At 43.7% G+C, this 23,683-nt stretch overlaps 1 protein-coding gene across 1 annotated transcript in view; it reads right to left on the minus strand.

The window, feature by feature from the left end:
- Nucleotides 1–20,517, minus strand: part of dnah9l (dynein, axonemal, heavy polypeptide 9 like) — a 31,711-nt gene extending 11,194 nt beyond the window's left edge. The window contains exons 1-57 of the mRNA XM_076097574.1: nt 20,410–20,517; nt 19,954–20,053; nt 19,365–19,576; nt 19,037–19,270; nt 18,623–18,790; nt 17,965–18,081; nt 17,651–17,788; nt 17,275–17,399; nt 16,748–16,943; nt 15,991–16,095; nt 15,696–15,887; nt 15,087–15,287; nt 14,633–14,968; nt 14,458–14,535; nt 14,331–14,386; nt 14,028–14,148; nt 13,723–13,892; nt 13,180–13,402; nt 12,962–13,078; nt 12,689–12,775; nt 12,413–12,571; nt 12,116–12,199; nt 11,837–11,995; nt 11,440–11,562; nt 11,067–11,189; nt 10,588–10,812; nt 10,272–10,490; nt 9,860–10,027; nt 9,539–9,664; nt 9,338–9,445; nt 9,113–9,244; nt 8,878–9,038; nt 8,589–8,745; nt 8,318–8,463; nt 8,059–8,175; nt 7,820–7,958; nt 7,255–7,347; nt 6,975–7,169; nt 6,353–6,430; nt 6,074–6,206; nt 5,644–5,771; nt 5,319–5,467; nt 5,088–5,238; nt 4,773–4,904; nt 4,485–4,658; nt 4,183–4,387; nt 3,503–3,668; nt 3,265–3,367; nt 2,726–2,863; nt 2,452–2,553; nt 2,211–2,372; nt 1,864–1,947; nt 1,349–1,458; nt 1,042–1,204; nt 782–905; nt 278–420; nt 2–163 (exon numbers count right to left, since the gene is read on the minus strand). Coding sequence (XP_075953689.1) covers nt 2–163; nt 278–420; nt 782–905; nt 1,042–1,204; nt 1,349–1,458; nt 1,864–1,947; nt 2,211–2,372; nt 2,452–2,553; nt 2,726–2,863; nt 3,265–3,367; nt 3,503–3,668; nt 4,183–4,387; nt 4,485–4,658; nt 4,773–4,904; nt 5,088–5,238; nt 5,319–5,467; nt 5,644–5,771; nt 6,074–6,206; nt 6,353–6,430; nt 6,975–7,169; nt 7,255–7,347; nt 7,820–7,958; nt 8,059–8,175; nt 8,318–8,463; nt 8,589–8,745; nt 8,878–9,038; nt 9,113–9,244; nt 9,338–9,445; nt 9,539–9,664; nt 9,860–10,027; nt 10,272–10,490; nt 10,588–10,812; nt 11,067–11,189; nt 11,440–11,562; nt 11,837–11,995; nt 12,116–12,199; nt 12,413–12,571; nt 12,689–12,775; nt 12,962–13,078; nt 13,180–13,402; nt 13,723–13,892; nt 14,028–14,148; nt 14,331–14,386; nt 14,458–14,535; nt 14,633–14,968; nt 15,087–15,287; nt 15,696–15,887; nt 15,991–16,095; nt 16,748–16,943; nt 17,275–17,399; nt 17,651–17,788; nt 17,965–18,081; nt 18,623–18,790; nt 19,037–19,270; nt 19,365–19,576; nt 19,954–20,053; nt 20,410–20,502 — 8,310 coding nt within the window. The 5' untranslated portion in view covers nt 20,503–20,517. The remainder of the gene's footprint in view (nt 1; nt 164–277; nt 421–781; nt 906–1,041; nt 1,205–1,348; nt 1,459–1,863; nt 1,948–2,210; nt 2,373–2,451; nt 2,554–2,725; nt 2,864–3,264; nt 3,368–3,502; nt 3,669–4,182; nt 4,388–4,484; nt 4,659–4,772; nt 4,905–5,087; nt 5,239–5,318; nt 5,468–5,643; nt 5,772–6,073; nt 6,207–6,352; nt 6,431–6,974; nt 7,170–7,254; nt 7,348–7,819; nt 7,959–8,058; nt 8,176–8,317; nt 8,464–8,588; nt 8,746–8,877; nt 9,039–9,112; nt 9,245–9,337; nt 9,446–9,538; nt 9,665–9,859; nt 10,028–10,271; nt 10,491–10,587; nt 10,813–11,066; nt 11,190–11,439; nt 11,563–11,836; nt 11,996–12,115; nt 12,200–12,412; nt 12,572–12,688; nt 12,776–12,961; nt 13,079–13,179; nt 13,403–13,722; nt 13,893–14,027; nt 14,149–14,330; nt 14,387–14,457; nt 14,536–14,632; nt 14,969–15,086; nt 15,288–15,695; nt 15,888–15,990; nt 16,096–16,747; nt 16,944–17,274; nt 17,400–17,650; nt 17,789–17,964; nt 18,082–18,622; nt 18,791–19,036; nt 19,271–19,364; nt 19,577–19,953; nt 20,054–20,409) is intronic.
- Nucleotides 20,518–23,683: the final 3,166 nt, after the last annotated feature.

A 23,683-nucleotide genomic window follows, 5' to 3' on the forward strand; every position in this document is an offset into this window, starting at 1 on the left:
CCTCCAGTCCAGGTATCTTCTCAATGAAAGTCGAGCTGACAGACTGCAGGGCGAGCTGAGGCCAGGGGTGGAACCAGTCTATGGCTGTACAATTCACCAGAGCCGGAAACTTTCGTGCACGTGTTCGCAATGTGAACCCAACTGGGGAGAAACACAAGACCACCTGGAGGACAGAGAGGTTGGTGGCACAATCAATGATATGACAAAATGGGTTTAAATAATGCAGGTACTCATAGTACACATTTTATACGATATCACACATAATAATGTTTCTGACCTTCAGCTGTCTTCGTATCCTCTCAATAAAGAAGCTCCAGCAGTTGTCTCTACTATCTATGAGTCCTAATCCTCTCAGCTCCATCCGGATCGACGTCATAATCATATCCACCTCTTCATCGCTAAACAGGTCTGGAATATCCCCTAAATAACACGAACAATGCTGGCTCAATATGTGTATTTGACTATCTCTCTGTCTGTCTGTAAGTCGATTATATTCTAATTTAAAGTGCATTTAAATCAGATTAAAGTGCTTCTATACCAGCCAGAGTAACCTGGGTTTGAATCAGCATGATCCATGTACCACCACAGTAATGAAAAATAAAATTTACAGACACGTTTTGACCACCACTTACTTTTACGTGTATCTAACCTATGAACAATTCGTCTTCTCTGCTCTCAATTCAAAAAACAATGTGGAGAAATTAAATTTGTCAGACGAGGTTTTCCTCCTGTATATACTTTCACACACTAAATCAGGAATCGTAGGTCAGCGTCGTAAAACCTGAGGCCAGCATATCGTTGATCAGCACCAGGAAGCGTTCATCTGGAATCTGGGCGTCTGTATGAAGGAACACTGTCCCGATGTTCTTCACCCCGACCTTTATATACAACGCTGCTATATCGCTCTGGAGATGAGGGGTTGCAGAAGAGGTACAAAAGATACGTTTGTATGGCATGCTACAGGTTCATCTGGCATTGAGTCATACATCAAACAGGGGAGTGACATTTTGTATCTATTGTGCGTGCAGCGTCCATGTCCACCTTGAGGTCATTGATGCCGTAACCTTTACGCAGAGTGATCTGGAAAACCTCCAGCAAGCTGAGGAAGGCAGCCAACCGACACAAACTCTGCTTCCCGCTGCCTCCAACCCCCACCAGCAGGGCGTTACCATAGGGGGCCTCCAGGATACGACTGATGCGACATCTGAGCACAAACACCAGAAGTAATAGTGTGTGTGTATGCTCTGTGGTTTACATATGTGCTAGTGTGTGTAAATCCTCCCTTGTACATGTGAGCAGACAGTATGTGTACGACTGCAGTTTGCGTGTAAGTGTCTCTGCGTCTTACACGTGCTGGATAGCTTCTTCAAACAGTACCAGGTCCATGACAGCGTGCAGCTCGTTATAATGCTCCAAAGCATCAGCCAGCGTCTTCTGGAGTTTCTCCCAGTCTAATGCCTGTCAAGACGGGCAAATAAACAAAGCTGGCTCTCTTGAGTAAGGGCAGCAGCGTCCATGTGGTAACTTCCTGATGCCTAATTAAATGAAGTTCTTATCAAGACTTGAGTCAATTAACTTTCAATTCAAACCCCATATAGAGAAGAAAGGTAATTAGTTTGCTAATGACAGTGCATTCATCCTCATTTATTTTCTGACAGATTAGACACGACAGCAGGATTTGTGCCATAACGTTTTTGAATATGTGAGCAAGTTAATCTACATAATAAATTGATTAAAGTCAAAAACAATTAAACTCACCTATATTATTATTACCACAGTTAATAAAGACTAAATGGATGCTTGAAAGGAGCAACATGGAGTCCAAATCGTATCTAAGCGTGTGTGTTTATGAATGCGTCGAACCTGGTGGTAGCGAGGCTCTCCCACTCCCTGGGCAAAGTGACAGTACACCAAAGGCTGGTGGATAAAGACGGACTCATCTATTCCCTGAAAAAAGATTGGCAGAAGCAGAGACATGAAAAATACAGAACATGCCACAACTAAACAGCCCTTCTATGGCTAGGAACAGAGCAATTATTTTTAACGATCCAGTGTGACATACTGCTCTACAGATTGCCTAGAAATATCAATTGTGTTGTTAGACTCTCTGATCTGCCACAAGGGGTTTCTGTGTGGATTGAAGAAGGACATTTATCGCCTAACATTGTATGTTTAAAGATAAAGACGGTCTGTATGTATTTGTTTCTTACCTCAAAATATCTCTTGCCAGTGTCCAGCAGGATTTTGTTGAAGAGCTCCACATCTTTTTCCTCCATTAGTTTGTCGGAGTAGACCCTGGAGCTCTCGTGGAGCCACAGGTGAACCAGGTCCATGGGGTAACGGACACTCTCCGGCAGTGCAAACAGGATACCCTACACATCGACGTGCACAGAATCAATAATCATGCGATTCAGTTACACACATGTGACTTTTTTTTAATGCGTGTGTTACCTGGAAGATGTTAGACAGGTCTCGCAGGTTGAAGATGTAGTGGAAGCGTATCGCTGTAGGGAGGAAGTTCTGACTGATTTTTTTGTGCAGACAGATAGCTGCCTGGATAAGCAGAACCAAAAGATGGATAGATTTCAGAAACATTTGGTTCGATTTTGGAACTGACAAACAGACGGGCATTATTACTGCATGGATAGAGTGATTCATTGATAGATTGGAACAAAGAAATCCGGTTTTAATGTCGACAGATGCTGCATTGATGCTGTAAGCTTACCTGCATGAGAGTTCCGACTGAGCGGGAGACACCGTAGCTGAATCCTCCCTGAAGGAAGTGAGCCGACAGGATGCTGGAAAAGATGGTGGCTAATGCGTCGGCACTTGGGAAATGTACCGCAAACACTGAGAAATGCCTCTGAAAAGATTAAAGAGAGATGTGAAAATGCCATTAAGACTCTGAAGTGTGAAAATAGGCACAAAAAAACCACATAAAGTATCTGTCAAACTACTCTATAAATGTAACTATTAATCTGATCATTTCATCTTAGAATTAGCAATTAGCTTTCTAGGACATTCTAAATTCAATTTCACTTTTTTGTTTGCTTGTTGATAATTTCTTTGTAACTTAATTGCTTCTAGCTTTTATGCCTGATTAAATCCATTCTGTTCTCATTTGCACCTCGATAAATTACTTTGTAAAAATGCTTAAAAAGCTAATTAAGTAAAGTAATTGCAGTAGAAAGAGCAATGGTGATAATAGTTTCTGTACGTGTGTGTATGTATGTGCCATATGCCTGTAAGCATGACCGTCTGTACCTGTAGTCTGGGGTTGATAGAGAAGCTTCCAGCTGTTGGGTTCATACAGGTGATATACTGGCAGTTATGTATTTCCTTCAGTACCAGTCGTTGCCTGTCATACCTACAAAGGTTTTGTCTACTTAGATTAAATTCAGAATATTGACTGCACAAAACATGTGTTCCAGATGTTGGTGTGTAATTGTTCTGTACATTAATGCAAAAGGAGATAATCGTGTGTATAGTGTCTCTGTCTTACCAGTGGTTGTAGTCAAGGTGCTGGCGTATGAGTGTGTGCGGCTGGACGGTCCCATAAACGTCCACCTCTGGCATGTTGAGGTCGTCTATGAAGTAGATGAGTCTCTTAGCGGTGGGAGGAGCAAATTTACGACCGGCTTTCTTCTCCAGGGGTTTCTCCAAGACACCTGAGGTCCATATATTGCAGAAGAAAGTTGATAAACTGTGGGCGCCATCGTGCTCGCAGCAAATGACGTATAAGTTATGGATTTCAAAATGAAATCTGCACCAGGAAAAAAAAAAAGGCAACGAAAAACACAAGAGGAAATCAATTTCAATGTTCAGTGAGTCAGAGTAAAAGCTTGCATTCTAATGAATGCTATGTATTTCCAGCAATATTAAAGGGCAAAATCATTGCAGTATGACAAGAGATGTCAATAACACTTTGATACAAGGGTCGGAATCTTATTTGTAGCCGAGATTTTCTCTTTGTTCAATCATTTGCTTAAATATATAAACAGATAATACCTTCATTGTATACCATCTATCATGTATGATGCTTGCAGTTTTCCAGTATAGCTTTAAACTAGCACTGTTATACTTTGCAAAAGCCCTACTGTGCCAGAAAATGATTAGAATGTATTTATTCTTAGTCAGCACAAATCCCCCCAAAGTGTTTACACTCATTCCTGTGATGCTTACGCTGCAGCATGGCTGATGTGGTGTAGTAGTTGAAGGGGACTTTAGCCACCATGAAGTCCTCCTTCTGCTTGCTGACTTTATCAGACACCAGGATGGTCTTGCCCACTCCGGCGTTGCCCACTAACATGATCGGCTTTCCTCTCAGGAGCAGCAGGTCCATGAAGTAGGTCAGACAAATGGTTTCTGGAGTGTGAACCAAAACAGTCTGAAACACACAACGCATGACCCGACTGTAAGGGCTTGTTTACAATGTTGCCAGTAATGAGTGGAAACATGACGTACACCCCCACACACATCATTACCTGTAATGGTACATCAGGCTCCAGCTCAAACGGCTCCATCTTCTCGCTCCAGGGAATAAACTTCTTTGTCTCCGAGTCAATGAAATAGTCAAAGACGGTGCCCTGGGAAGGGAACTTCACCGCTCTCATCTCTTTCGACCACCAGCGGCTGAATTCGGCACGATAGTCATTCAGCTGGGAAAACACAATATCATAATGTAACATAACAATCTAAGTTGTCTAGCTTGTAAAACACTGCATTAAAAAAGAGGAGTTAGCCCATCAAGCAAACATTTAGTCACCACACACATGATCCTGGAAGAGAGCCCCTCCAAAGGCCCAGACACAGGCGAAAACAAAGTAGATCTCATAAAGTTCTCGGGGAGAGTCAGCAGGAGTGTTGTCCTCAGTCAGCAGGCAGTCCAACAAGGAACACAGTGTCTGATTGGCCAAAACACATACATGGAACATCTGATTGGACAATACAAAGAGACACATTGCTCTCGTTGATAATATGCAAAAACACAACATAGAAATTCAACATCTGTACGGATGTCTGACACGTTGACTAAGACTTTTCGGCCTGTAGATGAGATACACAATGAGCATGTTGTGTGCGCTCACCTGCACCATGCTGTTCTCTGGTATTGGAGTGATGGTTTTCAGGTTGCAGCGGACTTGTTCCAGGCAGTACGGCACATACTTGTCAAACAGAATAGTGAGGTTGGCTCGCTCCGATTGGGCAAGTCGGGTGTCTATCCAACTCGTCACATACCTGGGAATTACAGTTAAGACAGCACCGCTAAACAGCCGTCCATGATTTCACAGGTGTGTTGGTGCTTGTGTGTGTCTTACGAGCTCCAGCCAAGGTCCTGTGGGTTGACATAGAGTATCCCGGCCCTAGACACAGTAGCTGGAGTAGCAGCCTTCAGGTGAGAGATCTCAAAAAGTAGACGCATGGAGGAGGACAAGCTGATCCTCTCGTTACTGGCAAGCGTCAGAACCTGGACAGAGTAGAAGATTTGTGGTATATACAGCAGCAGCAAGGGACTGGCACTGGCAAGAATGTATGTTCAAATTTTAGTTTGTGCTTTGGGTCAGTTGATGAAACCCTCGGGTAAAGGAGAACATCCATCTTTAGAAGAATGAAAACAATCAGAGAACAAAGATGCACTCTGACCTTGTTGTCATCCATAACTGTGTTGAGTGATTCGATCCACATAGGGTCAATATCTCCATCCAGAACAATCCATTTGGGTCCATCATGACCCACTGAGGTCAGCTCCCTCATGGTAGAGGAGAAGAGACCTAAAGTGAAGTAAAGAGTAAAACATCACTGGGGGAAAAAAACATCGCTTAATTTTGCACTAAAGCAAACTCATGTCAAATTATTCCAGACCAAAACTATTCAGATAAGAGCTAACTCTGAATCAGAAAAAGTTCTCTGATAAATTCTAATTAATTCTGCGAACAGGCTCGGGAATAAATGATGGTCTTGGCACCAAAATAACTCCTGCTCGACAGCGAACCACAATATGGAGTAAACACTGGTTCCCTCGATCATCATTTACAGTTTATTAAATTTCTTGTAAAATCCTCGAGTTCCTCACCATCTTTCCACTCTCTGGTCGCAGGGTGCAGGTATCCAAACAACTCGTCTGTAGTCACAGCTTTAGGGTTTATATCATTCCACACGGGCTTCATTTTCATGTTTGCATAGGTTCTATGGAGAGTCTTCAAGATCTGATGAATAAACATTAGAAATACAAGACACAGACTCTCTTTTCACAGAAGCAAATCCCGTATCTTCACTCTAGATAGACGGCAGATATGAAAACAGTAAAATTCAACTCTTCATTGAATGTAGCATATAGTATACAGAAGTTAACCTGGCTCTTTCCAGTTCCTGGTCCGCCTACTACAAACACAGAGTGTCTGACTGCCAGCAGCTCTTCCAGCTGGGTCACCTGTAGACACACAAACATTGAATCATACTGGATATTTGATCAATACTATGAATGGCTAATTTAAAGTTACTGTGAGGAACTTCCAACTGGTTATGAAACAGTCTCAATTTAATACTGATGCCGCTATATGACCTACACAAGCAGACGAGACCAACAGCGAGAAGATTGGCTGGTTATGTTTAAAGCTTGTCATTGATGCGAGGTATCTTTGTGGACTCTGGCGCTCGGTAACACTACCGCTTTTATCCACAGGCACCGCCAAAATCACCACAAAGTTAAAGTTCCTCATAGTAGCTTTTCTTTATCTCTCACAATTACAGACCTATGAGTATGTCTTCATTCATGTTCTCAAAGGAATGAAGTATACTGTGCATCAAAACGTGCAATTCAGAACTACTGTAAAGTATATAAATAAACACAATGATTAACGTTGTGCCTTTTCTTTTTCAGCAAAAAAAAACCCACACCAAAATCTCTTGGTACCGTGACTGAAAAAGAGCCATTTTAATTTCTCACAGAGCAGAGCAGCACGTGTATGAGGCACCTTCAGTATAAAGTTCTCCTCAGGCTGCAGGCGCAGTTCACTGACTGACTGCCGAACAGCATTCTCCAGCTCAGGGTCTCTCTTCCTGGGGACGTCCAGCTGAGGAAAGAGGTCACTGATGAGCCCGAGGAATATCGGCACGTCACCGGTCACTATCTTAGGCAGGTTGAAGTCCCTCAGTGCCCGCATCAGCACCTGGGCAGGAAAGGACATTTCGAATGCCACGATGCAAATGTACTTACAAGCCATATGATTTGTACACAATTGTTCTTCACTATACCTGTTCCTCAGGTCTGCTCCGGTCCTCTCTCTTCAGAGATCCAGCCACAACCAGGACTGATTTGATAGCCCTCAAACCCCAATCATAATGATCCTAACAGTTAAAGGGAATGAACAGTTCAAGCAATGAAAGCAAGGACTATATTTCTTCATTCGGGCGTTTTTGTCTTCCAATACTGTAGAGGTATTGTAGCAGCCCAGCAGCATTTTAATCCATCACAATGAGCAGTGCAAAGACAAAACATGTTGAGTGAAAATAAGACGAGTTGACTTGTTAACATAATGTTCACCATGTGCAAAAGAGTATAGTGAAATAAATGGGCTGTGATGATCAACAACTTTTTACAAGCTTAAAATAGAGACCAGAGTTTTTGGAACTGTAGGTGTTGCATACTAAATGTGCACAGTATTTCCCATGACGGTTGGCAAGAGTGCCTGTACTAACATTTTAATTCATTTTACATCCATATTAGCCTTCTAAATAGTGTCCATCCTGTAAGAGCAAAATTAATAGTTAGAGCATTATGCAGTGTCCTGTAAATTAAGTAGAAAGTGGCGTTATGTACCTGCTTGGACAGCAGCTCCTTACAAAGAGTGTAGAGACTAATGAACTTGCGTGCCAGCAGACGAGCGTCTATGAAGCCTTCTGCCACCAACATGATCTCACAGATCAGCTCAAAGTCTGGGATCACCATGGCACAGGGCCTGAACAGGAAGCAAACCCGCTCTTAATTATTCATCTTTGGTATTTCTTAACTCTTGCACTTAAAATCTCTTCTTTCCTTTCCCTCAGTTTATATCAGACCTGAATAGAGCCTTGAGGTTCTCGGGCAGCTCAGCCCTGCCAGCGTAACCCGGGTTCAGAGTGATGAAGATCCCCACCGTTGGCCTCAGCTCAATCTCCTCTCCCAAAAAATGGAACCTACACACACACACACACACACACAGGACCAAGTACAGATGACTAAACAGGTCCGTAGAGAAATCTCAGACTGGATTAGCAGACAAATTAGTCAATAAATAGATGGATTGTTTATAAAGCACGTCATTATTTCCACATGTACCTTTGCTTCTTGTTGCGTACAGCATCCTGTATAGTCTTGACCTGCACAGCTACCACTGACAGCACTTCCACTGAGATCCTATTGAACTCATCAAAGCACCCCCACACACCTGTCTGAGCCAGACCTTTATAGATGTTACCTATGGACTGAAGACATGTGACAGAGACAGAGGGGGTAAGCTCAAGGGTGTAATGCACATAAACAACAATATTATTGCAGTAAATATGACATAAACAGACACCACGGAGAACATCTGTACTGTCAGTGCTACCTTGTAGTCCATCTGTTCTGAGCAGTTGAACACATATACCATGATGCCCAGGGAGCGTCCAAGGTCTTTGGTAGTCTCTGTCTTACCGGTGCCAGCTGGGCCTGAAGGTGCACCACTCATAGTCAGATGGAGGGACTGGGTCAGCGTTATGTAACATCTGTAAGAAAAACGCGAGGAAGTCGTGTGGCTTAGGCTCTAGTCGTTTGTCAACACCTGGCAGTTGTTTGACATTCTCCTGGATCAATTGTCTTCACATGTCATATGGATGGTCTATACATAGTATGCATACCTGTCAGTGAGTGGAGTGATGACCAGTCTGTTAGTGTTCCCCAGGTATTCATAGCTGAACTGAAACTGGGCGTCACAGATGTTGACGTAACAGTGTCTGGTTTCGTCATTCCAGCAGTGGCGTAACTGGGAGAGCCATGCAAAGGCCTGGCCTGTTGTCACCTAAGAGACACATACAGTAAAACTGTAAAACCAACAGGAAGGGATAATTCACCAGATGTGTGCTTCAGCATTACCTTCTGAGTTATGAGATTGGCTACCACGTCGCGAGAATGGACATCAATGGTGCAGACAGTCATAACCTTCTGCCTGTCTCCGGGAGTTAAATCTCCAAGCAGCATGTGGATCAGTGAGTTCAGCTGTGTGATCTTGAAAAGAAAACAGAATTCATCACTGAACAAAACAACCAGTGTGTTCACACACCATCCTCACAATATCTCACTTTGGATTTATGGCGCTACCTGTTTCCTGTTGTAGTCTTTGAGAGCTGTCTCAAATCCCTCCTCCACCCTCTCAAAGGCAATGCCCACATCTGTGGCCCACCACACCTGACTACCAGTCAACCCCACCTGCGGATATGCAAAAACAGATGGTATACAACAGGTAATTTGTGGAGTTCATGAAGTTGAAGCCATAATCCCACAGACTGTGCATGATCATACCTGTGCAGGGTAGTCAAACAGCCACTGGTCTCGTGGTTTGTCCTCATAGGCAGCTACGGCCTCCTGGATCTCTTTTCGGACTGTGCAACGCATGGTGCTCTCTAAGGCACTCAACCAACACTCTGCCTGGAGAAAGACACCACATCTTGAAGCATGGCAACTGTACACACATAAAATTATATACACACTGTACCAAATCAAACAATACAGAGAAGGTTTTTAAATAAAGCAAGACCATGGTAAAGTGATGAATGAATACGGCGGTGTAACTGTACTTCTATTTGCACACACAGAAATCAGATTTATTTATTTTTGTTCTACCTGTCCTTCACAAACACATGGCTCAGAGAATGAAACGTATTCGCCCTCTCGGCTGTACATCCCTATAGCAACTGCCTCCCCATCGTCCTCCCCTCCTCCACCTCTGTCTGAGTCCTTGAAGCGAAGATCTGCTATGTTGTCAAACAGCTTCAGCAAGTGTCTGGTCACCTGGAAAAAACACACACATATAATTCCATTTACACTTTAAAGGTTATGTTGTTTACAGAGCGTAATCTCTCGACTGGAATTTAAAGTAAATGAAAAAAGAAAATAGTCTCTCGTTCTTATCTTTATTAACATTCTCCGCTCCACGAGACACCAACACACATATAGTGAACTGATAACTAAAATACGCTGACTATCTCTCTATATGTACTCTCTTGGAAAACATAATCAAATTGTAATCCGTCACCTGTTTGGGCTGTGTTCCCTTGGAGACAATCTCCAGCAGGTCTGAGGCAGAGACAAAGTAAAACCGGGGGAATGTGAGTCTCTTGGTCTCCAGGTACTCGGCCAGGGCCTTCTCGCACACAGACAGCCTCTGCTGCAAGGTCTCCAGGTTGTCCAGGAAGCCCGGCCGGTTGGTCACCTTCACCACATTGTTGTTCTGCACCACCTCAGTCATCAAGCTCTGGGGGGGGGGGGGGGGGGGGGAGTAGGAGTCAAATCACACAACATAATGATGCAGTGACGCATGTAGGCTGGTGCTCTTGTGTACTATGTGTTACCTGGAAGTCAGTGTGGATTCCCTGGAAGCGCTCCGCATCGTTGGCCAGCTGGCAGCGGATGTCGTGGCTGTTGGTGAAGATGCTGTTGAGGTGGGCCCAGGTCCTCTGGACAGACATCCAGGAGGAGATGACCAGGTCAGCCACCATCAGCTTCCTCTGCCATCCGCTCACCTCGGCCTGGAAATACTCCACGTACTTACTCATCAGGATGTTCTGCAGCTGCACCTGCAGAGAGATAAACGGAGTAGCTTTTAGATGATGATCTGTAAGAACCCTCTTTAATGTATGTTTAGATAAATGAAACTATTATTAACCCTTTAATGTGTTTCTGTGGATTTCAGTTTCGAATAGTTGCCTCCTTAATGTCATGGAGACAGACTGACATAAAAGCACAGTTCAGTGTTAAAAAGCTGAAATAATACATTACTGTAATCTACTAGATATCATTCAGATAAACTCAGTTTAGTTTGTAGGCTCACCTGGTTGTCCTCCAGTGTTTCTATCAGATTCTCATCGGCTTTGAGCAGAGGGGTTCCTGTGCTGGTGTGAGTCTCGTATGACAACGACATAACACTCCACGTCTGGGTTATCTCTGCCAGCACCTAAGTAAATAAAAGGAAACATTTCCTTACAAGATGTGACATTTGTCTTTTGAAGACGAGGAAAAACATAGAAATCAAAACTTGTAATGATGTTTTGTATCTTATTGCTGCATAACTATTTGTGATTTCATCCTTCTTGTCTACTTTTTAAGCATATGGTAAAAGTTTATTGTTTTGGGAACAGTGTTTGTCAGGAATATACTGTATACAGGACACTATTCTACAACCGGTTAGTTTTTATGATACCTACTTTCTCTATGGCCATTTCTTTTACAGCCTTGTCCACTATGTTTTTGACCTCATCCTCCACACGGTGAAGCTGTAATTCCAAAAGGTCCCCCAGGGTGGTGCCCTCTCCCATCACAAACCTGACCTGCAGACCAAAAGGAATACAACGGCAACCATGAGTGTGATCACATTTCAGATCGGGATAATTGGGTTCACTGAACTGTGCTTGTCATTATAGGCCTGGACATGAGCTGGCAGGATGGTTGAGTGAAGGTAGAGTACGTGAAGACCAGTCTAAAGAAGATCAGAACTGATCTCTATAGAGTGGCAAGTATCGTATACGGTGCAGAGCATGAGCATTGATGAAACATTATTGAATCAGATGGTATGAGACAGGCAGCTGAGATAGTCTCATATACCCGGGTGGTGTTCATAAGCTGTTGCCAGTGTCTTTCTCTGACGGCGGAGTTTTGCAGCTCGTTGACGGCTCTAAGAGAGGTCAACAAGTTCTTCACAGTCGACTCTAGACCCATGTAGACGTCCCACACCCGGACCTCCTTATCCAGCATCTTCATCTCCTGCAACGTGCAATAGAGGTAGTCATGACGTATGAAAGAAATTCACTTTTTTTTCTCAACCCTGGCAAAAATCAAACATTTTGAAAAATAAAGATGTTTGGCCATGGAAGCTTGTCATACTTTGGCGAATCGCCTGAGCTCCATGTCCATCTGCTCAACATTGATCTCTTTCCACGGAGTCTTGGTCCAATCCTCTATACTGGTCTGGCATGGGGAGGAGAGCGGAAGCATTTAATATGTGATCCTGGAATGCTTTTTCTCCTACAGTCTTAAAGGTCATCAATAGGTATGCTATGGTGTGGAAACTCGCAGTCAAACGCGGAGCCTCACTATGCAGACCCTTCTGTCTTGTGTTCATGCTTCATCCATGAAAATCAAACATAGCTACGAAATCAAAATGTGCCGATTGACATTTACCTTCACAAAGATGATCATGTCCCAGACTGCTTTGACCAGTATGACGTCAGAGCGACACTGGCGCAGTTGCTTGTAGTCTGGGAAACTGACCTCAAACAGATCAGCTGTGTCCTGCAGCCTCTTCATTTCTGCCTCCATCACTGCTACCCCTCGATTAGACTGGAGACGTTTTGAATTATGTTTTCACTATACACTGTAAGGCACCGCTTTGCAAAGCATGACTTTTAAACTTTTCTTTTTGAATAGGTGGGTAAAAGTATGTCTCCCAGTGCTCACCTTGTCAATCAGTTTATATTGCTTCTCCACATTGGTCTTAAAGATCAGATCGAGACGAAACCGTTCCCTGAACTCATGCTGCTTGACCTAAAATATGAAAAAAAACCTGCACATTCAGAATTCTTTGAAGCTGCAGGTACCTGTCTCCATCTATAACTGTGCACACGGGGGGGGGGGCAGTCATATATAATGCAGGAAAGAAAGTGAGACGATTTCAGATATTGAGCTCTCTGTGAGAGGTTGACATCCTACCCCGCACACACACAGCCTCACCTCAAACCGGACACATTTCCTGCGTATAACGGAAACTTCATTTGATTGTAGCGGCGCCACTTCATGTTTGACTGTGAATGCAATTTTTAACAGACTCTTCCACTTCTCTGGCAGCTCCTGTGGTTTGTGGTAATAGAGGGGAGAATGTAAGGTAATGATAAATGTATATATCTGCCAGCACAAATAGAAATGTGAGCAATTTGTGCATTGGTTCACACTTCTAGCTGTGTGTAGACGCTCTCTGGCAGCTGCTGTCCGTAGGTCTTGAGGAGCTCAGCAGTAGACTGGAGAGGTTTGAAGTGCTGCTCGTTGCTGACCTGCCGGTCTCGTATGGCCATGAGGTGTCCCATAATGTCCACAAGGCCGGCATAGTCGCCATCTGACACCTTGTTAGAAAGACCATGGGCCGTGTCCTGGACAAAAGACGACAATTCTCTCACGCTGCAGGAAAGAGAGGAAGGAGGATGATGTAAGTGAGGCACGGAAAATAAGTAACTTCAATGAAGATTTGAAATAAAAAGAATCTCTCGCAGTAACTACTACACCCCCTTAGTTAAACAGTTTAAACAGATTGCTTTAAGTACTTTTTTTTGCCATTGTGGGTCATAGATCACAACCAGACAACAGTTGTGCAAGCAGAGTTCATTTCCAATGTTTTTAAACACACAATAATTTGCTGCTCGGTATTCTATATTTTCAGGTAATTCTTATCTGTTTTTGTAGAAATAAACATTTGAGTGTGTTTTGCATGCGTGTCTAACCTCTGGTTCACGTGGTTGAGCAGGTGCTCCTTGAACATCCAGCTCCACCTCTTGATGACATTCATCAGTGTGTGCTTGAAGGGTCTGATGTCTAGCTGTAGCCAGACACAAAACACCTTGCTGTCCTCCATCTTGCTCACTCGCACATGCAGAGACTCAAACAGGTTGATCTGGAATGAAGAATGATGCAGTGACTCACGGACATTGATCACAGAGGAAAAGACCAGAGACGATTGGTTGCACTGACCGGCTCCATAAAAACACTAAACTGTGGTCAAGTCAGTTTGGGTTTATGTGAAGCACACCTGTTCTTTGAAGTTGTCCAGGGTGGGTGGGTTCTTTTTCAGCTCATAGTCGGCATACAACTCGGCTTCCTCTGTACTTAACACGTGGCCGTACAGCAGGAACTGCCTCATGAATTCAGACCTGTGAAAGTTGACGTGAAAAGGAGGAATTGTTTCCTTTAGCAAATATCCATATTAAGGATATTTATAATTTGTTAAGCGAATGGAATTATGTACAATTACTTTTATTTGTGTTTTTTTCAGTAATAAAGCAATTTGATAAAAGTAAAAAAAAAAAACGACAGAGAGCCACACACTTCTGACCTGTCATCAGTCCAGAGGTAGCGGTAGCTGGCAAACGATCCCTGATATTCTCTGACCTGAAAAGCAACACAATCTTTACAGCTGTAAGCACCATACAGGAGCTTCCATGAGTGGACAATACACTTACCTTAGCGATAGCTGCACGTGTCCGTGAGCGGATGACATGGCACATCTCTGACAAATCCTCCATTTCATTAATGTCGCACTACAAGATAAAGAAACAAGGTAGCATATATGACAAGGGCCTGTGTGGGGGCGGACACAGTTCTGCGTATAAACCTATAATCGAATCTGTACAGCACCTGATAGTTATCCAGTTGTTTATGCTTTGCCACTCTGGGAATAAAGGACGCCATGTTGGTGATGTTGGCTACCATCTTATCCACAACATCATAGAAGTTACCACTGTGGCTGAAGTCCAACGAGGGGTCAAAAGTCATCTCATTGCTGTTGAGCACCAGCTGGACCTCAAACAGCGGTGAAATGCGCTGGGCTGCATCTGTGTTGTCCATGTGGTACTGCAGCGAGCAGCGTACTGCACTCGAGAAGCCCGTCAGGATCATGCGGTCCACATAGTCAGTGTAGGCCCGCCACTCACTGCCGTCCAGGTCGGTAACACCGAGCAGAGACTGGCTTTCCTGGAGCACAGCGGCAAAAGGCGATGCATTAGAGGAAAAATAATTATATATATGAATACAAGAATGAGCTGTAGTGCATAAGTCCTTCTCTCCAGCACCAAGCGTAAGGTGGATATACCTGCAGCAGTTTGTGTATTTCCTCCCCTGTACTAGTGATGAGAGTATGCTGTTTGGAAACACTCTCATCAATGTCAGAGAAGATGAGGAGAGTAGAACCACGGCTCTTTCTGGTGATGAAGGCACGATGACTGAATTTCCCCATAAGGGCCTGGACGGCCTCCACGTTAGCTTTACTCTGCTGGACACGACTAGAAATGCTCTGGAAATAGCAAAAGAGAGAAACTGTCACAACCAGTAATTATAATCCCATCAGTTGACAGCTGCATGTTGCTTTTTGTTTTCGGAGTGTTTGCTATGATTGAGGAAAGCTGGCTTGGACCACATCAGGAGAGTGCCAAGATTCATGCGACATTGGCAGGCAACAGTTTCACCGCAGTTGTTGATACTGCTATTGAACAATCTTTCAAATAAACCAAAAACACATTTTATATTTCAGCACAAAATGCAACTGGGACAGGATCTTTTCTCTAAATGTATCAGCATGTTGTGAATATGCTGCAAAACAGTGTGAACATGAGCACTGAAAAAAGCATTACACTTTTGACCTTTTGTTATTTGACAATGCAGTCAAAAGATTTCCTTAAAATACTCAAGAAATGTTCAGCACCTTGACCAGATCCCGTGTGCTCTGGATGTAGTCCCATAGGTCGTCCTGAGCCCAGCTCAGCTCCCGGAGGGCCGGATCCAGCTGTCGCTTGGTCCCATCCATCTCATCTTTCACCAATCCCAGCTCTACAGCCAGGATAGTGCTGTGGAGCTGGTTGTACCATTGGGTCACCAAGGTCAGTGTCTGTGTGTACTACAGGATACATTGCATTGTTAACACTTAAACTCTGGTCATTTTCCACATACAGTAAGTTTGACGTTATATCCAATGCAACACCTGAAGCTTAGTTACCCACCGTGTAAAGTGTCTCCCGTTTGGAGTAGAGCTGGAGAGCTGCTTCAGGAATGTTCTGGTTCTTCGGCATGCCCAGATACTTCACCTCCCTGAGCACTGATGTCAACTGGGGACAGGCACAGAGAGACAGCAGGAGAATTTGATTAATCCAAAGTGCAGTGAATTGTTTTGTTTCCTTATAACGTGGCAGCCACAATCTGAATAGATAGGATCAGCATCTGAAAGTGGCAATCTCATTAAGATTGGAACAAAGTGCACACACACACACACTGATGCTCGTAGTACATCAGATACATTGTTAATCCCTGGATTATAGTGCCTGGTTTTGATGTTGCTGGTTATAAATATTCATTGCTGCAGAACTTTTCACTTTCTCTTGTTTCTTTGATTTGATGTTGAGTGCATTTTGTGATTTTCCTTATCTGTTACTATACTGTGGTTATTGCTGCTAATGCAAAATAGTTCCTCAGTTTATTGTAAACAAACCACTGTTGCTACTGGATGCTGACAAAAGAAGTGTGACAAATGTAAAAGCTTTCAGTGAAATGTTGCAGCAAAAAAAATGATATTTGATGTACATATTTAATGATTTAACCAGATGTATAATTGTGGAATGACTTGTATAGTCGAAGGTCTATCATACATTTTCCTCTATACTGTAGTTCATTGTATGCAACATAATTAGATTAAAACAATTATTGTTACTCTGATTATTATTTGAATACGTCTCTTGGTGATTGCATCTTCCAGGCTCTTACTGCAGGACTGAAGTTGACCTGGAACAGGCCTGTGTCTGTGTCCAGTGTGAGCAGTGGTTCCTTTAGGTGGGTTTGACAGATGTCCTCCAGGCCCTCAGTCCACTCAGAGAACAGCTCCTCATCATGCCGGTCTAGAACCTCCAGAACACGCTCACACTTTTGGAGGACATCGTCTGCTTCAGCACAGCCCAGGGGCCTGGAAGGGAGAGAGGGAGGAAGGGGAGGAAAAAAAGCCAGCTTCTTATATACAGTGTATCGTTTACGAGGAGCACGCCTGGACGTAAAGTTGTTTATTAAAGCCATCGTTGTGCTTGTGAGAGAGAGAGAGAGGGGATGACATGCAGCAAAGGGTCCTCCGCTGTGGTAAGAACTTGGCCTTAATGGCACTTGTTCTTCCTGGAGCTACCACGGCGCCCCGTGGAGTTATCAGTGCAAATTATATTAAAGTCAACAACAGATCTGCTGCGTGACAGTTGTTGCGTGAGATAATTATGTCTGTGTGTGATAAGTGTGTGGTTGGTCCGTACATATGGGCCAGCTGGCAGAGGTTGCTCCGACTGGAGAGGATGCGATTCCGAAGCTCCTGTGACCATTTGAGGTTTCCGGCCACTGACGGCATATTCTTCCCCAGGACAGTACAGCCGGACCGCAGCTGAAACACAAAGGTTGAATTAACTTGGCTGATGACAGAGTCATGTTCATCACTTTCAGGTAATACGTTTTCCAAAGACGTTCGTAGCACACGTGACACACATGTTTCGTATTAAACTCAGACATCCACATTATGGCATCGAGGCAGCTGGCTGAAGTCTGATCATACGGCTGTATTTTTCTATACTCTAAGTGCGTCAATATTCAGATTCCCAAGCCATTGAGAATATTTATTTCTGCTCAGTCTCTTACCCCGTCTCGGTGTTGATCAAGTATAAACTGACAGTGGTCTACTTCCTGGTTGAACATGTCCAACAACACGTTGTAGTTAGGAGAGAACAGCTGGTGGATCATAGGTCTCTCGAGCAGCGTGCTGAAAATCTTCAACAACTAGATGGGACACAGAAACACTGCAGTTCATTTTAGACATTGAGGAAGTATAATGTCCAAAAATATAGTTCTGATTTACTTGAGTCCTTGTATTTGAAAAGTGTAACTGATCAACACCTCTTATCACTAAACACAGTAATGGGATTGTTTAAGGGGACATGGTGTAAAAGACAAACCTTAAAGGTTGACTTCAGGTTTTTGGAGTGCTGGAAGGCCAGATTGAGGACAGTCCCCAGCCTCTGGTCAAAATCTCTGTTCTGCTCGGTGAAACGCTTGTAGTGGTGCACAAAATCCTGGACACAAGAGGGCATTAGACAGGAGATTATGGATACTGTCCGTCCCTTTCCCGATTAAAAAACTGTGAGTCCACTTATATTATTAGGCAGTGTTTATTCCATTACATTTTCATGCTGTATTTTAGGTTCTCCTTAGCTGAGTTGATCAGTATTGGCTGGAATAACACACACTTACAACACAGATCAATTTCTGATTCAGTTCCAGTTTTAATTGGCTGAGTCACACTGGAAGCTGTTGGAAAAATAGCTGTAAAATATCCAGTAAATTAAATGAAATTGATGCACTGACTGATAATTACTGCTGTCACTGATTCTTGCGTGTTGCTTAGCAACTACTTTGCTTTGCTCGTTTTCAATTACTGTACCGCGGGGCAGAAAAATAACATCTAATTGCTTATTATTTGGTGTTATTCGGCTGTGCCTGCCAATGCCACTTATAAATTGCTTTGAATCACACCCCTTCGGGTTTATTGATGACATAGCAGTGTGACATCAAAGACAACTGCGACAAACAGTTTCACCACAGTGTCGGCCTCACATCGTCAGCATAGTCCAGGGGGTCGTATTTGCTCTCTCTGAGGGCCCTCCAGCGGTCATGGAACTCCTCGCTCATGCTGAAGACCATCTCACTGAGGACCTTCCCTCTGGATCCACCCAGTTCAACCTTCTCCAGTTTCACAAAGTCCAGCGCTGTTGCAAAAAGTTCCTACAGATAAGAGAAGAAAAGCAACCGATAGGTTAGGACGGAGGTAATCAGATACGTATATACGTATATATATATATATATAAAATATACATACAAATGAATATATACAGCAGTCAATGTAAACGTTATGGAAATAATGTCTTCTTGGGGAAAATTGTTTTGGCATCTTCTTACTTAAGATGTGGACATTTCTAATCTTCCTATAAAACTAACACAAACAGAGCTATCTATGCTCAACACATGCACCTCGATCATAAGCAGCCTCCCCATGATGCGGTCTGAACGCCGGAACACAAGCGTAGCCGGAAAGTCCCACAGCTTGATGGCCTGGCTGTGTCTGTAATACTTTGGGATCCGCTGCCGGTGAGCGTGAAACAATTGCTTGAAGGAGCGCAGAACTGAGATGGTTATCTGGACTCTCTCCACCCCCTCCTCCAGCTCCATCTTAAACAGCTCTTCTGGGATGAGGTAGGCAATGGCCTGGATTCAGACACACAATCATATTAAGAATATCAGTGAGAGATATTCCGTCTCCCCTCTTCTGTCACACATACACTGAGATGCATCACTGTACCTTTTCAATGATCAGGTTGCAGAACTCCTGCAGGAGGACCACCATTCGTTGTGGGGTGCAGTAGTACCGAGAACAGCTCCAGATGAGACAGAGTGTGTGGAAAAGAGGAGGCAGTAGAGTGTCTACCTGTGGGAAACTCCTCTCTTCTAGGCTGCTGATTAGTCTCCTGAGAGGGCGTAGATACAGATCTATGTCCTCTGCTTCCAGCACCGCTATGATAATCACATACAGAAGTAGCAATAGATAACATGATGCCAACAGAGAGGCCATTTAACAGAATTAAATTAAATTAAATTGGCAACTTCTAGCAACAGTGCCACGTTGCCCACATCTGCTAAATGAGAATGACGAAAACACAACAAAATGCAAGAAAAAGCTTCATTAGAGTAAATGTATAAAATTCAGATAACATAGAAAAACACACATAAGTTATTTTTGTATTTGAGGAATAAAGATTAATAATAGCTGTACACTCTGGATGTAGGAGCAGTACATACAGTATTAAGACACTGACTGAGAGGTTGGGCTGTGAGAGATGATAGAATGAGGAAAATCGTTAATTAGCGCTGCTAAATGAGGAGTAATCTACCCTCATTGACTTTGAGGCAAATGTCCTTGAAGGAGGAGTAGTAACTGCTCTTGACTCTTCTCAGGATCTCCATGATGTGCTCCACTTTGGGGCTCTGGATCTGAAAACATGAAAATCGTAGTATTTGCACTCAGTGATCACTTTATTAGGCACACCTGAACAATCTGTTGAACTTTAATAACACCTCTGATGTTAATTCAACAGTAGGTGTGAAAAGTTAAAATTAAATGATATGTTAATTACTGGGGTCATTAGTGGAGTGTATGTCCCGCAAACACATTTGGGGTCTGTTGACATAATAATTTTGACCTTTCAAGCTGTGGACTCAAAACCTGGTCTGACATCCATTCTATGAATTAAACACACCTCTATTACTGGTACTTTAAGAACTGCAGTTTCAGTTTACAATTTGAATTGACTGCACCCCTGCCAACTTCCACACAACCAGTGTCATACTTGTGATTGAATGCCCAGCAGGTTTTCCCTCTGAGTGGCCCAAAACTGGAGCTCCACGCTGGGGCCTGGGTGGTCTCTTTGGTGCAGCACCATACCAGAGTCTTTCTTCAGGACGTTCCATATCTGTCCAGACCACTGAACTATCAGGGTTTCTATGGAGTATAACAAGCCGTGGTCCAGCGGCCAACCAGAGGGGCTGAGGGAGACAGAGAGTGGGACGAATGGTGGTGTGGGTGAAAATGGGCTTTGGATGATGAAAGTACAGTATGCAAACCACAAATAGGACTTAAATGTTATTCTCGTAAAGTGGCATCGCTGTCAGCTTAAATAATTCTTACTAGTTTGACACAACCAACATTTACAGTTTCAGAAAACTTGTAGTACAAAAATATTTGCCTTAATGTAAACTTAAGTTTCATGGTGATATCTAGTTTAAACGTTTGACCCTATTAATGAGGTGTCTCCCCTTAATATAGTGCTGCAGGAATGATTCCTCTAACCCGGAAATGAGTTAGCATGTTTGCACTTCTTGTTCAGTCGCCTCTAAATCAAATGTTTAAAAAAAAAAGAAAAAGGGGTTTTGGGTTAGACGCCTGAAATTAGATCTGTGGTTAACACGAGCTTAAGGTGTTGTAATGTTTGGTTCTATTACGTGACGCAACCGCGCTGTAGTTTGTCTGTAGCCTAACCTATAGCTTTTTACTTCTGCCAATTGCATTCCCTCTTCAAAAATCCTAGAAGTGAAGACTATCTTGTTGAAAAAAAGCGTGCGAGTATCATAAACTTGTGCTTGGCACAAGCTTACTTTCTGCAATAACCCAGTGGAAAAATCCCATTGGCTTTTTGTCAAGGGAACGCCTACAACAATATGTCATCCCTGCACCACTCCATGGGTACATCCCAAGTCTCTTAATTGCATCCCCGTTTCCCTCACTTGTGTCTTTTCCTTGCATCTTAGTCCCTCCCACCAGGGATGCATGGAGAGACGCAAGGAAACTATGCGAGGAGAGAGGAAACGAGGAATTATGTTTTAAGAGACATGAGAAGTCCGTTCCTCTGAAGCATCAAGTGAAGCTAAGTCTGTTTCTGATGATGACGGATCAGCTGATCACAGCTGGATCAGCTGTCAGTCGGCTTTAACAGCTGGATAGACTTTTGACAGAGTTTGTGTCTGCACACATGATCAGTGTAATTTTACTAATAAAGACACTGCCAGAAAAGAGATGTTTTCTTTCAACTGCATTGAGTATTTGTACTGTGTTCTGTGTCCTGTTTTTAACCGCAGGACCGATTTCTACTGACGGAACCTTTTGTCTTATTTATTAATTATTTGCGTCTGTACGTTTTGAAATTGATATTGTGACATAATTAATAAATAACCCAGAATATGATTATGGTTTCTCTTGAATACTGGAATTAATTCAGGAATCAGGAATGATCAGTTTCACATGATGTAAAAAGTGTTTCATCTCTCCATCTCTCTCTGACTTTAATTGTATCCATAATAAAAGTTATTGAAGGAAATAACAGATCATGGAAATGTGCAATGGCAAATACACACTAAGCTACGCTATTAGCCACGCGTACACACTGACCCGAGTACAATGTCCCGAGGCCGTGCCCTCTCCACACACAGCGGGAGGGGCAGCAGGGTTCGCCCCTCGGCGCGGCCTCTCGTTGTCACCACCCTGCTCCTCAGCTTCTCCAGGTGCCTGTGGATGTCATCAGACACCACCCGCAGCCAGTCCTCGTGGTTCAGACCGTTGGACAGCACGCACACTAGCACCTGTGCAGCAAGTTACACACAAGCTGTTTTTAACCCACCGTGCATCCCTGCTTTTCTTCTGCCAGCAATATGCTAAGTTGGGGGAAACCCAAAATCCTCATACCCTCACAGCTGTTGGTGTATGAGTTGGAGACACACACACGCACACACGCACGCACGCACACACACACCAGCCCACCTCAGAGATGACAACAGGTAGGTGCTCCATGGGGTATCCAGGCACTTCCCCCAGCCGCAGTTGGTGTCTGAATCCTTGGCGGGCAATTCTCTTCACGCCCTTCTTCAGCACACACAGGAGCTTGGTCTTCCATGGCGGGGACGTCTTCACAGATGCAAACACAGTAGGAATGCTTTCAACAGCATTGAAAGCACTAGAAATAAGTAGTGACTTATTTCAAAGAATGTGTGTGTTAGATGGAGTGTAGCTCTCAAACACAGGGTATTTTGGGTTAATGTATATCTATGCATGTCAACATATTGTCTATATTGTTAAATAACTATGTGCACAGCGGTGTGCATGGCAGTGTTTGTTTAAAAGTTCTCAGGGCGTGAGGAAGTGTGCTGCTACCTATGTTTAATTGACAGCGTCTTCATGCCACCCAGGCAAACAGAAATGTGACTCATCATAAGCCTGTATGCGCAGTATCTTTACCTCTGCGATATTAGTGTACAGACTTTCAAACATACTGTGCATACAGAAAGCAATAGATGAACTATGCCATTACATATTTACTCAAAGCTATAACCATAATTGAATTTGCCCACAAAATTGACTTTAGCCAAGAATAGGAGGTGACAAAGAAAACGACACATATATGACAGCAGGTGCCTTAATGTTTTCTAAACCGTGTTTATGCCTGTGTTACATTACCTGTGGCCTGTGTTTATTTCTTACCTCAGCATCCCCTGCATGCAATGTCCCTCCAGGTCCAGTGAAGAGCAGCAGTCTGTTGATCCAGATGTGGTCCAGGAAATCCAGTATGATCTTCTGGTTCTCCTCTGCTCCAATAAAGCGGTTCCACTTATCTGTCTTCACGCGCAGCACACAGAAGGCCTGCTCCCGAAGGAAGTCCACCCTCTCATCTGACAACACCACGCCGGCTTTGAGAGAGGGCTCCTGGGCGACACGCACTCCTCCAGCCCCTCCGCTGCCCGAACCTCCACTGTTACTGCTTGTACCGGTGGCCTCAGCCATGACGACTCAGCTGGCGGGAGAGATAAATAAGCCTAAGGCTACGACTACTACTTGATCTGGTGTGTAGGGGATGTGAAACTAGGAAAGGGAGTCACACAGAGTCAGATCAAAGGTAAAAGCTCAGAAGCTCTTAACAGGATGTTTCCCCAATCATAACAACGATGCGCTCTATTCTACCGTCCCGGCTTCATGTTTCTTCTCTCGTCTCCAGCTCTGAGGGCTGATCAGCTGATGGATAGGTGAACTTGACACTGTTACAAAGCAGTATGGGCTGTTTGTGTAGCCTGTATGGC

Source organism: Anarhichas minor, unplaced genomic scaffold (assembly GCF_050575085.1).
Source record: "Anarhichas minor isolate MPS153535 unplaced genomic scaffold, ASM5057508v1 ptg000024l, whole genome shotgun sequence".
Classification (NCBI taxonomy): domain Eukaryota; kingdom Metazoa; phylum Chordata; class Actinopteri; order Perciformes; family Anarhichadidae; genus Anarhichas; species Anarhichas minor.